Below are 18,269 nucleotides of genomic sequence, written 5' to 3' on the forward strand. Positions count from 1 at the left end.
TTTTATACTTTCCTGGCACCTCTACATTTTCCACAAAATAAGCTACTCCTTCCATAATTTTAAAAAGTACAAAATGGATACACCCTAAGGCTCTCATTCCTCTGTGCTGACACCTTTAATGGCTTCCCCTAAACTCTCTGGCAGGGCTCTTAAGGCCTCCCCATCACACTCTGGGACCCTTAACTGAGTCTCCAGCCATCCTTCTAGGCACATTCCTGCTCCTCCAGCTCAACCGTCACCACCTCTGCACCTGCCCAGGTGGTGCTAAGCACCTCAGAACAATGAGTGAGCCTTAGAATCACACACGGATGCCCACAGGAGGACCATAAGATTCTTCAAAGCAATGAGAAGGACAAGCCCCAGGGTCAGCTTCTACAGCCACATTACCTATACTGAACTCATCAAGGCCAAGACATTAGTGGACGACAAACGCTGGAAATCCTGGGCCAAATTTCCCTGAAAAATCTCAGACCATCCTGGTTTTCTATCCCCTTTTTGATCCTCCGGACACTAAAAGTTTTTGTTTAACTTCAAATGGTGGTTCACTCCAGTGTTTTGGATACCTTAAGACCAATGAAAAATGTAAGACTCATGTCAGAACACCAAGTCCAGTAATCGAGACAACTCTTCCCTGAGATCTAGGAAACAAGATGTCTAACAGCTCTCAGGACTCAAGCAGGACCCCCCCACCCCAGAACGATGAGATATCCCTTGTCCGATGAGATGTCCCTTGTCCGATGAAAAGTCCCTAGAAGAGGCTGATATCTGTGGAAGAAATGGTTCTTTCATCAGAAGTTCTCAAAATAGCTACTCCCCGGGGTACCTTTCCAACAGACCACTATGTGCAAATTGAAAAGTCTCTGTACAGAGAATTCTGTGGAACAGACAGAAGACAGAAATGGCAACTGTTCAAGAGAAAACTGGGTGTCTGGCTGACATCTCTGTGAAAAAACAAAGCTCACGTGGTCCTTGCTCTCCCAAAACTATAGGAGGGGACAGAAACAGCCCAAACACAGCACAAATGGGACTGTGGTGGGATATTCTATTCAAAGTAACCAAAGATCAGTAGTGAAGGGGGTCCCCAGCTTCTACGAACACCCTCACACTCTCACACTCAAAGCAGGATGGGACACTATAAACCTACAATGGAAGGGATTAGAGATTTATGCCTTTGGAGCTAAGCCCATGGAAAAAAATGCCCAGAGGCAATGAGAACTCCAGCCAGCCAGTCTCCACGTATAACACAATGAGGCTATTTCTCAACCTTATCCTTTAGTTATTTTTCCACCAAGGATCTCTTATTTTAAAGATTGCATTTATTAATAACTGATTTGATTCTCCAAAGGTAACTGCCTCATTGCGCATCCTCCTTAGGCCCTTCAGGCTGCAGGACACCTGGGTTTCAATGCCGGCCCTGCCAGGAGCCGCTCCACCTCCAGCAAGTTACTGCTCCAACACCTAGGAAACACACATTTCTGCTGCAACAGCAGGAAGCAGGTGCATGTGCAAGGGTGACTTTTATCTAAAGCCATCTTGTCAAAGCTCTACCATTTCTGGCTATTTCCACCAAATTTTATAGTAATTCAAGATCATCATTTTATATGAAAATGAATACATGTATGTATATGCATGACTGGGACATTGTGCTGTACACCAGAAACTGACACATTGTAACGGACTGTACTTCAATTAAAAAAAAAAAAATCATCACTTTAGACAATTACTGCTTCATCATATAGAGAGATCAAAAGATATAAATTAGATGATATGGGAGAGGGAACTAAGGGCCTGGTTTTTCTTCTGTTTTTAAAACAGTGTTGCTGGACATCCATGCTTGGTGGATACTAGGATTCAGGGACTTTTCTACATATTATTCCTTCGTTTGCCAAACATTTACATATTATACCATCCAAAAGATGCTCAAGGCCTATGCCTTGATGGTTCTCCCACTGGGGAGCAGGCAGCTACCTACACTTGGTCCTCAGCTCCTTCCTTCCCATCCCCAAACCTGCAAACAGTCCCCCTCTTCTTGCTGCCTGACTATCAGCTAATCAGCTGCCCACCACCACTGGAGGAGACCTTCAGCCACCACTGGTCTCCTCTGCTCTCCATCCGCATCTTCCCCCAGCTTTTCTTTTTCATCACTTCACAGATCCCTGCCAATTTTAACAGGCACCTTCAGGCCTTCAGAAGTGCTCAGAGATCGTTGGTTGCCCCGACATCTATTCTCCTGGTTTTTTTTTTTTTTCCATTGTTAATAGAAACCCCAGTGCTTAGCCCAGTACATGGCCATTTCCCAGCTTCCCTTGCAACCAGGCAAGGACATGTGACAGAGTCTGGCCAATGGGATGTAAGCAGAAATAGTGAATGTATTTTCTAGGAAAAGTCCTTATAGAAAAGGAGTAGACTTTCTCTTCTGCCTTTCTTCCTGCTTTCTGAAATATGAATGTGATGGCTAGGATTCTAGCAGCCATCCGGTACCAGAGGTGGAAGTCACACACTCAGGATGGTGGGACAGCAAGACGAGGAACCTGAATCCTTGACACCATGAAGCTGCTGGCATGCTGACCTCTAGACTTTTCTTTTTTGTGAGGTAAACACATTTTCATCTTGTTTAATCCTCTATCATTTTTGTTTTTCAGTCACTTGCGGTTAAACAGAGCAGGGGCTACTTTTTGGCTTAGAAGCCTGAGATTTTGTTATAATGTATAAAGAAATAGGTTATAAACACACAGTGCTAGCTTTTTTGAAAAGTTATATAGAGGCTAAAAAATATTGTAAGAGCTCAGCAAACTCTACAACACAGCAAAATTATGTATAAGGGTTTATTGTTCAAAAAAAAACTTAGGTCCCATCACCATCTTCCATAAAGATACCATCTTCCATAAAATGAGTTTGGGGTCACTGTAGGAAAATACAGGGGCAGAAGATAAACCATGTCTATTCCTTATTCTACTTGACATCTCCATGGCGCTTGCCACTGACCTTTCCTTTCTTCTCAAAAATTCGTTTTCTCAAACTTTGGTAGCAAAGCACACTCTTCTTCACTGGCCCCTACCCTGTCTCCTCTCCTCCATCAGCCAGCTCAAACCAAACACAGGCACTTCCCAGAGTCAGTCGGCAGCAATTTGCCCTTCTTGCTTGCCAAAAGCAGAAGCCCAGAATTCACAGGTTTCATCAGTCAAGAGGAACCATTTTTATCCTTCATCACACGCAAAGAACAAAACAACAACAACAGTGTTGCAACCACCTGCTTCTAATGTTGTAAGATCAGCCTGGTCTCTCAAAACTCAAAGCTCCCTGGTGAAGAAGGCAGACAGAGTCCATACCTACTGACCTAACATCCCCCTGAAATGAATGGGTACAGTAAGGAATAAAACCGTGCCCTTGAACAGAAGTACTAGGGGCCAGGAGTCATCAAGGGATATGAAATTTCAACAAATTTCTGGATGACAAAGTAGACTGAAGAGCTAAGATGGATGAAATAAAATGGGTCGGGGGGGCGGGGGATGCAGCCAAGAGTAGACACAGGAGAGGCTCTAGGGAAAGCAGGAGGCGTCAGCCCTCTGAAACCTGGAGGAGCTTGGGACTGAGATCTGACGTGAGATGGTGGATGGGATTTAGGGGCTTCTGCTCCCCACCCACTCAGCGTAAAATGAAGCCTATCAGGCAACAGACCCCATCTCAGTACACAGAAGTCAGGCCAACTCCCACTCAGGAGAGAGGTGAGCCAAGACACGGCTGTGTGTCTCCCACATTCTTTCCTCGTCTGAATGGGGAAGCTTATTTGGGATGTACTGTCCACCTTCATCCTGCCCCTCTTCCACACTTGGAAGGGTGAGAGATGACAGACTGATAATAACCCTTTTGTGCATAGTCACCAGACCCAATGAGGAGACTACTGGTCATCAAACTGCAATGCTAACTATGAGCCACACACAATGACTAATGACCGGACTGGGCTTTGTGCTGCCTGCCTTTGGAGGAAGTGATGAGTTCTGCAAGCTGGAAGAGATCAGGCAAACACACCCTGCAAACCCTCCCCAGCTAATGTTTTCCTGGGGAGACCGACATGGATTAACATATACACCTCACAGAATGTACACATGATCTTCAACATGTTTTCAGTCAATGTTTTTACAGGGGAAAAAAAAAGTATAGTTATGTCCCAAAGATCCATTCAACATTTTTAACAGAACAATGCATTGCGGAAATTTTTGAGTTACATTTCAAACAACACTGGGAGAACATCAGAATCATTACTTATTTTGAATAGTATTTTAAATTTCAAGAGATGTGTGGCCTCCAAAGGTACTGGTATTTTGAGTCATATTGGCAACCAATGCCTTGTGAAGATATTATGAGCAGCTTTTTTTAAAAAATGGCCTGACATATACCATACAGCACCATACAAAGAAAATCTTAATGTAAGAACCAGGAATGTAACAAAGCTTCATTCTGCAGTTTCTCCATCCTAAAGCATGGTCCACCATGGTCTATAGGAAGATAAAGGCTTGTCAGTTCAGGAAGATCTACAGCGGCACCAAAACAAGGACGGCCGAGTCTGACCATCCACCTGATGTGAACCCCATCATCAGGGTGACTGTATAAACGTTTCCTCCAAACTGAGATACTTGAAGGCAAAAGAGCGCCACCCTATTCACCACTCAAGTCATCCACACATCCATTAATAATGACTGTTTCAACCCTTTACTTCCTTGTTGAGTAATACAGTTCATTAGAGCAGCAGTTCTTGAATTTTTTGATCTTAGGAATTCTTTACACTCTTCTTAATTATTGAGGACCTCCAGAGTTGTTTATGTATGTTATGTCTATCAATGCTTGCCATTGTTAGAAATTAAAACTAAGAAACTTCTAATACACAAATATGGCAGTTCCTAAAAAAATTAAACATAGAAGTACTTACGACCCAGCAATTCCACTTGGGGATATGTTGCCCAAGAACTGAAAGCAAAGACTCCAACAGGTATCTGTAGACCCATGTTTGTAGCAGCATTATTCACACTTTGGATTATTTGCAACTTGGGGCTACTACAAAGAACACTGCTTTTAATATTCTAGAACTTGTCTTTTAGCGGGGAGGGTATAGGTCCGTGGTAGAATGCGCACTTAGCATGCATGAGGTCCTGGGTTCAATTCCCAGTACCTCTGTTAAATAAATAAATAAACAAACAAACCTATTACCTTCCCCTCTGCTCCCAAAAAAGAATTTAGAACTTGTCTTTTCGTGAACATATGTGTAGATGTCTATTGAGCAATCACCTAGGAGTGGAACCACCAGATCATAAGGTTTGCATATATTTAGCTTCAGTAAATACTGTCAGTTTTCCAGAGTGATTGTACCAATTCATACTCCCACAAACAGTATATGAAGGTTCCATTTGCCCCACACATTTGTCAACTCTTAGTACTTTCAGTCTTTTTAATTTTAGCCATTCTGGTGGGTATATAGTGGTATCTTGTGAGTTTTGCTTTGATTTTCCTGATGACTAATGATGTTGGACACATTTATTGACCATCTAAAGTGCCCATTTTTCTACTGAGTTGTCTTTTTTATACTCATTTTGTAGGAATTATTTATAGATTCTGGATATGAGTCCTATGTCAGACATTTATAAATATCCTCTCATTGCCTGTGGCCTTCCTCCTCACTCTCTTTAATAGCTCAGTAAACAGATGTTCTTAATTTTAAAGTAGTTCGATTCATCAATTGTTTTCTTTAGAGTCAGTGCTTTCTTATAGGGACTTTTAAACATCACCATATCATTACATTACCACACCTGAAAAATTAGCAATTCCTTTACATTAAACATCCAATATTCAAATTTACCCAGTAGTTTCAATTTTTTCTCTTTATAGCAGTTTGAACCAGGATCCAGATAAGGGCTAGAAATCATCCATATGCCTTAAGTCTATTAATTTGTAATTTTACCCTCCATATGTCTATTGCTTCCTCCCTCTCTTCTTTTTTTTTTTTTTTTTTTTAAAGAAAGGCAGAATGTCTCCTTGCCATTTATTTTCTAAAGCAATCAAGTCATTTGTTCAGTATTGTTTCTCATTGTCCCTTGAATTTCCTGTAAACTAGCACTTAGAACTATGGTCTTGAAGAGTCCTGGGTATGATTTTTTGACAAGATTCCTCTATCAGTAGCATTGTACTCTACTTCCATCAGGTACACAATATCTGGTTGTCCGTAGTAGCACTGATGGTTACTGCCTTCTTCTAAATAATCCAATGGGGTGTAAAAAGATTAACATTCAAATTCCATCACTCCTTTTTCAATTATTCCATAAAGAGAAGCTTCTAACCAACTATTTGGTTACTCTAAGGGACAGTTCGTATAGGGTGCAAGTGATAATGCCTCAGAACAACCCCATTCTAAGCCCCACTGTTCAGATGAGAAACTGAAGCAAATCGGTGGTAGAGCAAAGTAATAAACCAAGCCATCCAACTCCAGAATCTGTGTTTGTAACCACTGGGCCGAAATGCCTCTCCCAAGATTATGAAACAAGTGAATATTCAGTATTCCTCTCTGGAGAGGAGAGATCACAAGGTCAAACACTCTCAATACAGTTTTGATGATGACAAATATACTGTGGGAATAAAATACATTATTTGTATCAAAAGCTTAAACAATGTATATCCCTTTTGGGGGAAGGGGAGTAATTAGGTGTTTTTTTTTTTTTCAGTGGAGGTACTGGGGATTGAACCCAGGACCTCATACATGCTGGGCATGCACTCTACCACTGAGCTATGCCCTCCGCCTATATCCCTTTCTGAGTTGGCAGTTCTAAACATAGAATTTATCTAAGGATATGCATGTGCACAAAGTTGTTACTGTTTTTCAACGTGGGTATTTCCTACAGTTGGCTTACAGCAACAAAATACTGAAATGCCTGGTTGGTTCAATAAGTTCAGGTACAGTGTCAACTAAATGACACACAGCCACTAAAAATGATTTAAACTGTTTAAAGACCTGAACAATGTCTAGGGCACATAATTAAGTTAAAAATGTGCAAGAATGTACAAAATGTATATAAAAAGAAACATTAACAGTGGTTATCTGAGTAGCAGGGTTAAGGAGATTTCTTCTTGGTGCTTTTACAAATATCTCTTATTTTCATCTATTTCTTTCATAATAAAAAAGAGTTTGAAATACTGTTTGCAGAGAACCTTTATAAACTTTTAACAATGTGTGTAAATGCTTCTGACAGCATAAGAAGGCAACCTGTCAGATCACCCATGGCAGCTACCACTACAGCCACCAGTAGTAACAAGCACAGGAGGGCTATGCATTTGGACAATGGTGGTTTCTCTGAATGGTGGGACTGTAGATGGATTTCATTCTCATATGTACACATTTCTGTGACTTCTACAATACACACATGCCTGATGAAGTACTGAGATGGGGAAGATCTAAAATGGGTTTGAGAAAATAGTATTTAAATAGGTAAGAGATGGGGGAAAGGCTAACAGAAAATGAGCACGTTTCCTAGGGTTGGAAATACCAAGAGCCGAGATCCACGTCACAGAGGCACCAAGCAGGAAGAGGGGCTGGTTAAGAGAGGGGGCCATAAAGAACCAAATTTAAGAGATCTGGAAAAGGGGACAGAATCACTTTTTTTTTTCTTTCTGTAATTCATAGGGTGGTTTCAGAGCTGTTCAAAGAAAGGTCAGGTAGGCTAGAAAGGGCTGAGAGCCAGTCCTAGAGGGACGAAGCTCACTCAGAAGGGTTTACAGTAGTTCAGGCATCAAGTCCTGAACCCGAAATACGCAAAAGCAACACAGATAAGGAATCCAGGTAACACCTGATGACCTGGACTAGACGAGGGAGCAGAGACTAATGGATTTCAAGCTGGAGCAGAGCAGAGAGGAGGCAGGTCAACATCTAAAATGAGAAAAGTCAGATTTGAGACCAAGTAAATTTGTGTTGACTGAGGAACATACACTTCGGAATTTCCTTTAGATCACTGAAACCACGGGACTAGCAGGACACAGCCTGTGAGGACAAGGCTCTGAGAGTCACCCACTAAGGGATCTGGGTCAATGACAGACGCCCTCTCAAGTTCAGGGACTCAAGAGCAGAGTATTGCCAGTAAATCCCAGATCTCAAGGGCTCTTTCAAAAACGCAGTGAAGTCTTCACAGAGAAGCCCCAGGCTGGCCTTGTGGTGACTCTAATACAAAAGAGCTAATACCAAAAGGACAACAAATCAAAAGGACAGTTCAGGTCCTTCTGCACCAACAGCGGGCACACGTGCACACGATGAACTGGCAGGAGGGGCCGTTTCCAGGGAGGGGAACCAGGGAGGAGGAGGAGGCATTCACCGTGTACACTCTGCACCTTTCAAATTCTAAACCACGCATGCCCTGTCTAGTCAAAACAGCATAATACAGTTTAACTTTCTTTAAAAGGTCACTTAACAGTGGGCCCTATGTCATCCCCACTGTTGGGGCAAACAGCAAGAGAACAAAGATCGGGACTGGCAGGGCGAGCTGCGCCACTGTCCCCACCTGGCAGCCATTGGTGGCAAAGGCTTGGAAGGCAAGAACTAGCATTCCTCCAACAAGACCCCAGCAAAACTAACAGTCAAGAGCCAGGGTCTCTTTGCCAAGCCAGAGGTAGTGTGTAAGTGAAAGGCTGTGCTTCACCACCCCCAGCGCCACTCAGGAAGGCAGGGGAGGCTGTCCCAGCACAGTGAGCAGCTTAGGGAGCTGTGTGCAGGACAGCTGCCCCGGAAGGCTAAGGAGTTCACTTCCCTCCTCCTAGGTGGATCCTAGAAAACACAGCAGGGTACACAAATCAGAAATATTGATGCACATCTTTTTCAAACAGTTCAAAGAGTGATTATTTGCACTGTGACATTGGTACAAGTCACTTCAAGTTTCCCAGATGCACTCAAAATTACAGCATTTCTTCAAATCAGTGGCGAAAGAATGGATTATCTGGAGCCCAAACTGATATAAAATCCTGGACATTTTCCTCATGAACACAGACACCAGCCCTCCCTCAGGGCAACTGAGACTGTATACAGCAGGCTTTGGATTCAGGGAACAGTCTCAAAAGAAAGTGTGCTGAATACGGAACGACGGCTTATTGCTAAAGCAGACAGTTCTCACACTAAGAGTCATCAACCAGGAGGCAGTTATTCCAAGCGGCCTCCCATGCAACTGAAAGGAGCCCACACCTTGCTACAAGCTCCTTTCAAATACACCCAAGTGGCTGCTCCCAGGGATGGGCTTAAAATACATAAATCACCCATTTTTCAATAACCAGGAAAACTGGACCTAATCAACCTTGTCTACCAAAAAAAGAATTTTTCTCAGATTCTCACATTCACTACCTGAGAATTTTTATATTTATATACATAAATATATATACATGTGTGTATATATACATATATACATATGACATTTTGAAAGATTTATTTTGTTAGTTTTCTGATTTTGTAGCCACATAAGAAAAACGGGTGATACTAGGGCATTTTTTTTCCTATCAAACTCAATCAATGCAGCTTTTAAAGTCTGTAAATGAAGTCTGTATCCTTGAAGGCAATATTATGCAACATAATGAATAAAACTGGATTAGAAACCTTCATACTATCAACCACTCTGCATCTAACCAGCTGTATGACCTTGAGCAAGTAACAAATGCTCTGGGCTAAGGCATCCTCTGCTATAAAATAATCCCTAAAACCCCTTCTAGTACTAATATCTGACAAGAGCAATTTACTATTTTTAAAAGATGTTAAATGCTAATGAAATATCACAAAAATTTATGCAAACACAGAACATTTTCAGTTAGCTTTTTAAGAAAACTAATTTTAAGTAGTCATAAGTCAGGAAATAATTGAGTTTTTAAAATAAAATTATACTGTTTGAGCAACAGAAATAATCAATTTAAAAGGCTGGATTACACAACAAATCAATCTTTCATTTTTCTCTGTATTTAAGTCCGGGAACCATGTTAAGGATAGAGTTTTCAATACCCAAATTCTTTCTCAATGTGAAAAAGAAAAAAAAGTTTGAAAGAAATAAGGCATTTCTCCTACAGCTGTAGTCATAGCACTGAAGTAAGATTTCATTATTTCAGTAGTTCACTCTTAAAGTCTACCAGAAAACCATTTTTAATTATTCACCACTATCCTAAAATATATTATACCTAATGCTGTGAAGGAAAACATGCACAGATGTTCATTCTACAGCCAAAGCTTGACTGTGATTCTGAGCACAGAAAAATTCAGCAAGAAAATGAACTGAAAAAATAAGTCATAGAAGGCTAAGCTGTCTATAAAACTTTCCTTAAAAGGGGCTAAATAGAAAAAGACTACTCCAGACAATTATAACTTGATTGATGATTAAATCTTCCAAGAGTGGAAGGTGTGAATATTAAAGGTTTGGTTTTTTTTTATAAAACTGTATTTCTACCAGAGACACAAAGCTAACACATCATTACAATGTGACCACTCCTGCCCTAGATTTGTAACATGCACACTCATTTCATTCACATGAATATCCTCTGAAGCACACGCTATTTTTTTTTATCACCCCTGTTGTAAAGATGGCTGAGGCTTCTATACAAGTTAAGTGATTTGCTCAAAGTGACACAGCTGGTAAGTGGCAGAGTTCAGGCTCAAGACAGACGTAGCTGATTCTCAAGTCCTGCTCTTAAAAACCATCATCGTCAGAATTTAAACTCCCCTTTCTAAATGTCACTATTTCCTCTCTGTACTGATTCCACTGATCTAGAAAGAAGGCCTTGAAATGAGTAAAGCTCTAATTTAAATAGCACTCCAGCATCTAAGTACAGACGAAAACCCCAGAACGTTCATCCTAACCTCCAAAACAGTCTCCTAAAATGCCAACCCAATCATAAATTTTAAGATGCCAAATCTTTTGGCCTACATTTCACCCCTTTCTTTCCTAAGCTCCCTTGGAAAAACATGGATGGGTGGGAAGATCATTCCCAAAGCTTAAATTCCAAGTTTCTTAGTTTGGCAACAATACTGTGCTTTGGGACCTTAAAATTATAAGCACGGTTCCCAGAAGAAAACATTTCCTTTATTAGCAATTGGCTTTGACAATTCCATTCTAGGATGCTAAATATAACAAAATACCTCTGACTTTTATAATAAGCACATTCCCCAGATTATTTTAAAAATAACAACTATCTGCTTATTTACAAGACATTTTGCCACAAGTTAAGCAACTGTAACATTTTAAAAAATCTTTTGAATTTGTTCCAGTTCTTTTAGCGAATTGACCTGATACTGTTTTCTGAATTCTTCTACTATGAAATAAGAAAATTCCCATTTCACCATTTATTTCCCTAAAAAGATATCCTTGTTCTACTGTTTCTAACTTTTTAAAGTTGTAATCCAAGAACATGAGCAAAGCCAGAATCATGTAGTTTTTCGAACTATGAAATAGTATAAACCAAAAAATTTAAAAATCTATATGCATTCATCAAAACCAAATAAAGCATTTCACAGTTCTTAAAATGTACTTTTATTCTTAAAAATCTGATGCATAATAATTCAGAAATATTAAATCCAATGGAGTGAGGGGCCAACTGCTTTATTCTGAACAAATGGACTACTACATCAGGCTTTTAACAGGATGCAGTGCTGCTGTGTGTTTAGGGAGCAACAAGCACTTGGTGAACCTCAGAGCTCCAGGCATCCCGTCATATAAGCAGTTTGACCATGGTTGTGGGGAAAAAAAAAAAAAAAAGATACCTTTAGCTGAACAGCTTCTCATATCCTCCTTACCTAAAACAGGAGATGGGAAAGTATTTAAGAACCAATCGGCACTTTCGTCTAGGAGATGGATCCAAGTAGTTGGATGGAGAAGGTAGAAACTATGTTTCTAAACTCATGGCTTTGGGGTGTGTGGGTTTGTTTGTTTTTACCATTCTAATTATCACAAATAGTTTTTCAAAAACATAACCCACTAGGTGTCATGAGTTCTTTTCTTCTTGCTCTTCTCACACCTTCTAAACCCACAAAGCCCTAGAAAGATCAAATTTGATCTCTCACCCTCCTACAGGGATGCCAAGCCTCCAAATATCTGAAAGCTCACCAACAGGCATATGCAGGGTGGGGACAGAGTGCTCCCAGGCCGAACTACGATATTTAGTGGGAAGAGTAGAGACTTCAAAGTACTTGTGTCTGCAAGTGACTCCTAAACTTGCACCCAAGCCCTACATTTTCTCCAAAACACATTTTAAAAATCAGTATGGAGAATTCTTCTTGGAAAGTGTTCACTCTCATAACAACACACCTACTTAAAGTCCCAGTATCTTTCACCCAAGACATTACTCCTAGTATAACTGCTCTGTCGACATCCTGACACCAAATCTTGTGGGGTTTTTTTCCTTCCTTCCTTCCTAGTATCTCCCCAGTATTCCTTTCCTCCACTTGTCAAAAACAGTAAGCTACATAAACGGGTGCATGGGCCTGGTGTAGGGCAATGGGGATTGGTGGGAACAGCTGTTCTTCAGCCCTGCCAAACGTTAATCAGGATGGGAATGCGATAGCAGATCTTCCAATGATTCAACTGGAAATTCAGATTGTCGGGAGAAATGGGCCGGTTTCTAACGCAAGGTACGGACTAAAGAAAACATCTGCAGGTCACCCGTTGGCAGCCCGCGAGTTAAGCAGTCTCTTTCATTCCGGTCCAGACTCCCTCAGTCTATTCTGCACATCACTGTTAGATCAATTTACCAAATACACTACTCCTGACCACTGCTAACTCCAAGCTCCAAATACTACCACGACGTGTATGCTGTCATTCAACGTCCACAATCAAAGAACCACTCTTCACCTTCCTCAACTCCCCTACACTAACCTTTCACTTCAGTCAAAGGAGTCTACACCCCTCCCTCACTCCTCAGCCCCCAACCAGCTAAGTCCCGGCCATGATGGCCTCTTTTATACCCTCCTCCTCTACCCCATCAACGCCCACATTTGAAGCAGGAAACAAGCCCACCTACTGGGAATATACCCTCCAACACCTGCTGACGGCATGAGTTAAGAGACTTCTCTGCTTAAGGCCAACAGATTTAACTTTTGAGAAGGGGTTTAAATTTCCTAACAGGCAAAAACGATGGCCTTGTCTTGACACATCTTCCCCCCTGCCATCCCATAACATTTTAAAGGAGAGCAGAGAGCCGAAGTCCTGCTCAGAGGAGTCTTTCCGGGGTCTCGACGTCTTCACACCCAGGAAGGCCTCGGGGAGGTGGAGGACTGGAGGGGGACCACCCAACCTGCCCTGCGAGGCAGGCGGACGTGCGCAACCCTCCGCGCCCTCTCTTCTGCATCCCAGAGATACCACCCCCGACGGGACCCCAAGAGCCCTGTCCCCGGGACCCCGACCTGCTGAACCCTGCTGCGCGCTTCGCTGGGTCCCCCGCACCCGAGGACCCTCCGCGCCGACCAGGCCGGGTGCCGCCGGCGGCCTCGCCAAAGAGTCAGATGGCCAGACGACCCCTCTGTGCTCGACCCCCTACGGATGTCCCGGGGGCGCCGCTGCCACGGCCGCGCCCACCCGATGCCGCCGCTACCTTGTCCTCCGGCGGCGCGTCCGGCTCGCGGGCCACCCTCTGCCTTAACTCCGTCATGCTGGAGACACCGGCGCTTCGTCGTCCCGGGCGGGTAGCGCAGCCGCGGGGGCCGGCAGCTCAGTGCGACCGCGCGCGGACTCCGCTCGGCCAGCCCCGCCTCGCCTGAGCGGTGCGCAGTTCCGCGGCGGCTCGCTAGCCCACAGCAGCCCGGCCGTCAGCCCAGGAACTCGGTCCCGCCCACTGCCGCCGCCGCCCTTTCACCCGGGCGGAGCCCGATCGGCCTCCAGCAGCCCCGGCCGGGCCCTTGCTCCTACTACCCGGAGGGCCCCGGAGTGAGCGCGCACGCGCACCGCCGCCATCTCGGCCCCGGAGATCCACCAATGGCGCGAATCCATCAGGGAGGCGGGGCGGGGGGCGGGGGGCGGGGCAAGCGGAGCGGAGTGTTAGGGAGTGCGTTGGGTGGCAGCATGGGGGGCGGGAGAAGGCGTGCTGTCCCGAGGGATACTAGCCAATGGGCGCTCTGGCGCTGGCGCCCTGGGTCCTAGAGGTAACAGGTTGCTGTGTGCCGAGAGGCGGCGGCGGCGCCCAGGCTCCAGATTTCTCACCCATAGGAAACTTAATTGTGAAAGGTCACATCTGTGTTAGTATCACATCAGTCCTCCTGGAAGGTCACCTGCTCGCTTTAAAACCCAGTCTAACATAAAGGAGGCTGGAGAACCAGTGTTTGTAGATCAGAGTTTCAGAACGCACAGTATAATTACTAGGGTAGATAACTCCTTACAGTTTAGCTGAAACCAACTTCTTATCACACTCAGCGCTCCCAAGCTAACGGAACCCAGACCAGGTACAATTCTGAAGTGAGTACTGTGGTGGATAGGGATCAGGTATTCAGACTTCTGGAAGTTATGCTAACACATGTTTAGGCCAGCTTTAGGGCCTCTCCCTCAACTGTAGAAAGAAATTAAAAGTAACAAGTCTCCCCCCACCTCCAGCCCAAAGAACTTTCTTCCTTTACGTTACCTTATATTCGTCCTCCTCTATCCCTGATTTTTCTCTATTCCTCATTATAGCTCTTTCCTCAAGGGTCGTTTCTTCCAGGCTTGTGATTCTTGTATATGGTGACTTCTTTTCATTGCACTTCTTTATTGTGCAACTTCCATTATTTTATTCCATTATTACAGGTAAGTAGCATGAGATTTTTAGTCCCCCGAAGTGTGCAGGCTGTGAGCTCAGTATAAGTTGGCAGCTATTGCTATAATTATTATCATTCTGTAATAAAAATATCTTCCACCTTCTTGATAATTTGAAAACTGCATGGTACAAATGACAAGAAAATTCTTCAGTTCCCTGAATACTGTTTTTCCTGTCTTAAGAGGGGAAGAACTGTCAATCAATTAATTCTTTATTTAAAAAATTGTCCATAAACAACACACTTGATCTGCTCTTTCCTTGTCCTTTATATTGCCTTTCTAGTTTTTAGTGTGCCAAGTATTCTCAGATAGCTGAAACTTTTTATTGTTTAATTCAAAATGGAATTGAGAATGAGCCATGCAGAACTGTCAAACTTCTTAGAGTTTCAAAAATGCAAATCCTGCACGCCTACAAACTTATAGACCTATTAGATTATTAGACAGTCCATCTAAACTATGTCAATCTTCTCTCTGACACACCATAGGTCTTATTTTTTCAAACCGATAGTCTACATGGGGGTGCAGGTGGGTTTAAGCATAAATATTCATCAATTGATCATACATGCTGAAACAGTACTTTTCAGCCCTGATTATTTGTTAGAGCTACCCGAGGAACTTTGGAAAATGCTAATGAAGGGCCCCTCCTAGACCAACCAAATAAGAATCTCTAGAGATGGAACCTAGAGGAAATAGGCTTTTTTGTTTTGGTTTCTTAAGCTCCCCAGGTGAGTCTAATGTGCAACCAAGATTGAGACTCACTTTCATATATGATATTGCCTGTAAAGAAATTTGCCAGAAATTATATTAAATAGTTTATAGCACTTTTCTCTCCCAACATGCATTCACATTTTCTGATCAACAATACATGTTTGATGAAGAAAGTGTGGAAAATGCAGAAAAGCATAACAAAATATATTAAGACCATTTGTGGTAACAGCCACAGATAATTACTGTTAATATTTATATTATTGCCTTTTTATTCTATTTTCTGTGCACTTACACCCAGATAAAATATTTTAGAAAATTGGGATACTGTTGTTTATACTGTTTCATAATCTGACTTTTCTCTTTAACAATTTGATCATAATTTACTTCATTCATTCTTTGTCTCTCTGATTGGAATAGCATCTTTACCAGGTGTTAAAGTGATCCTCTTAAAGCATAAATTGTCTCATGTCAAAGACCTTCTTTCATAACTTTCCCTTTCACTTATAGAAGGCTTGTAAAGTGCTATAAGATCTCACCCCTGCCTCTTTGCAACTTCACCTTACACCACTCTTTCCATTGTTCAGTCTATTCCAGACACACCAATCTTTGAGTTCTATTATGTCAATTACATCTCAATAAAACTGAGGGAAAATACTTATTTTTTTACTGGGGGAGGGAAATAGCTCAGTGATAGGGCACATGCTTAGCATGCAGCAGATCCTGGGTTCAATCCCCAGTACCTCCATTAAAAAAAAAAAAAAAAGCTTTGCATTCTAAAACAAACTACTATCTGAACATGTTCTAAGCATGCTGTTCTTTTTAAACATGTTATTCTTTGCCTAGAATCCTCTTTATTGCATGTTCCAAAGAGCTGGCTTCTCTGGCAAAATGCTACTTTGCCTCAGAAAGTCCTTCTCTGACCACAGGTTATAACCATTCTTACATCCTCATTTCAACTGATCAAATGCATTATGGGTAGCACATGGCTGGAGTTTAATTGCCATTTAAAATGACTTCAAATCAATAACACTTTGATTTGGCATTAAACTAAAATGTTATTATGTAAGCAGAAAGCACAGAAACAGAGTAGCAGAGTACACATTCGTTATTAGTGAAGCAAATGGTCCTCAGTGGAGGAATCAACACATTCCATTTTGCAAAGGAACTGAAACACTTAAGGGACCTAGAAAAGAAAATACCCATAAATAGATGAAACTGTTGTGTTATGATATTAAGATGTATGCAAAAGGATACTTGATCATACATAAAGCAAGAAAGTGCCAGTATCAAAATTTACAAATGGATAGCAGAGACTTGGAGAAAATTCTTGACAGCAGAGTAGCACTTTTAAGAATGAAGCATCATCCACACCCTTGACAATGGAGTATGATACATGGAAAAACAGCAGCATCAGCAACTGAGTGAGAAACTGAATGTAAAGTAATATTAGGAATGCCTTAACCAATATATATAGTGTACATTTATTATGTACAAGAGTGATATATGATACAAATGTTTTTAAAAGGCTAACAGTTCTTTCAATAATTATGAGTTTGACATTTTATTTTCTTTCTTGTGCTACATAAAATTATGGGGCATCTTACAACTGAATGTATGTTAAATTCAGTGAAACAGATACAGCTAACAGAAATGCTAGAGAGAAGAGTAGGGAAAGGCAACTTTTGAAGCCATAATTGTTGACAATATTCTAGACTTGATGAAACACATGAATCTTCTGATTCTGGAACACAGAATTCCCTGAGCAGGATAAATAAAACTAAATCCATACCTAGATACATGGTAGAAAACTAAAGAATTCTACAAGGCCAAAATAAAGTATTAGAAGCAACTAAAGAAAAATGCTGTAAACAAAGGTAAAAAGAAACAATGAAGGGGGGATATTTATAATAACGAAATGATTAATATATAAAGTGCTCCTTTTAATCAATAGGAAACAGAAAATATATTAATAGAAAAATATGAACATGCAAAGGTCAAGAAATATATGAAGGATATCCAACCTGTACCAATTTTTAATATGCAAATTGAAACTTTCACAAAAATGGACAAATGAGACTGTTAATATCTATAGTTAAAAAAATGAGGAGAAATGAGCATGCTTATAGTCTTAGCTGGAAGGTAAATTGCAAACTTTTATAAGTCAATTTAATAACATTTATCAACATTTTAATATGCATGCTCTTAGATCCAACACTACTACTGCAAGGAGTTGCCGAAATTACAAGAAACTGGTAAGTGGGTTACATACGTAGGCTATTACGCCATCTTTTTAAGAGGTGCTGGTATAGAAAAGGCATAAAATTAAACATACTTTATTAAATACTTTGCATAAGTGTTTACGGTATAAACCCATTTTTTAATGTACATTTGCATAGGGGGAAAAAGCTTAAAAAGTTTTATACGGTAAACGATACCAGTCTGGTGTGTGTATGTGGTAAGAGGTGGTGGTGGGGAGCCAAGACAACTTTTTTATAAAACCACAACTGTATACCTCCTTGTCGTTTGACTTTTAGGAGCGCCTCTATAATAGCAAAAATAAAGTGCACACTTAAAGCAGCTATATTCTTTAGGTTACAAGATGGCTTTTCCTCCTAGTAGGTTGGATCTGCGTTTCACTTTCAGTTTCATGGCTGAAAATTTCCTACCCATCAAGCTGTTGAGGAGGCACTACAAAGCCATAGATCAGCGACCCCCAGCCTGGGCTCGCCCGGACATGTCCAGCGTCTAGGTTCCGGAACCTGACAAAAGTGCTAAGTCCTCCCAGAC

General features: G+C 41.7%; 1 protein-coding gene across 1 annotated transcript in view; it reads right to left on the reverse strand.

The window, feature by feature from the left end:
• Nucleotides 1-13,911, reverse strand: part of CDS2 (CDP-diacylglycerol synthase 2) — a 46,474-nt gene extending 32,563 nt beyond the window's left edge. Inside the window, exon 1 of the mRNA XM_032461870.1 lies at nucleotides 13,585-13,911. Within this exon, the coding sequence (XP_032317761.1) occupies nucleotides 13,585-13,641 (57 nt within the window). The 5' untranslated portion in view covers nucleotides 13,642-13,911. The remainder of the gene's footprint in view (nucleotides 1-13,584) is intronic.
• Between the last annotated feature and the right edge of the window lie 4,358 nt (nucleotides 13,912-18,269).

This window comes from Camelus ferus, chromosome 19 (assembly GCF_009834535.1).
Source record: "Camelus ferus isolate YT-003-E chromosome 19, BCGSAC_Cfer_1.0, whole genome shotgun sequence".
Classification (NCBI taxonomy): domain Eukaryota; kingdom Metazoa; phylum Chordata; class Mammalia; order Artiodactyla; family Camelidae; genus Camelus; species Camelus ferus.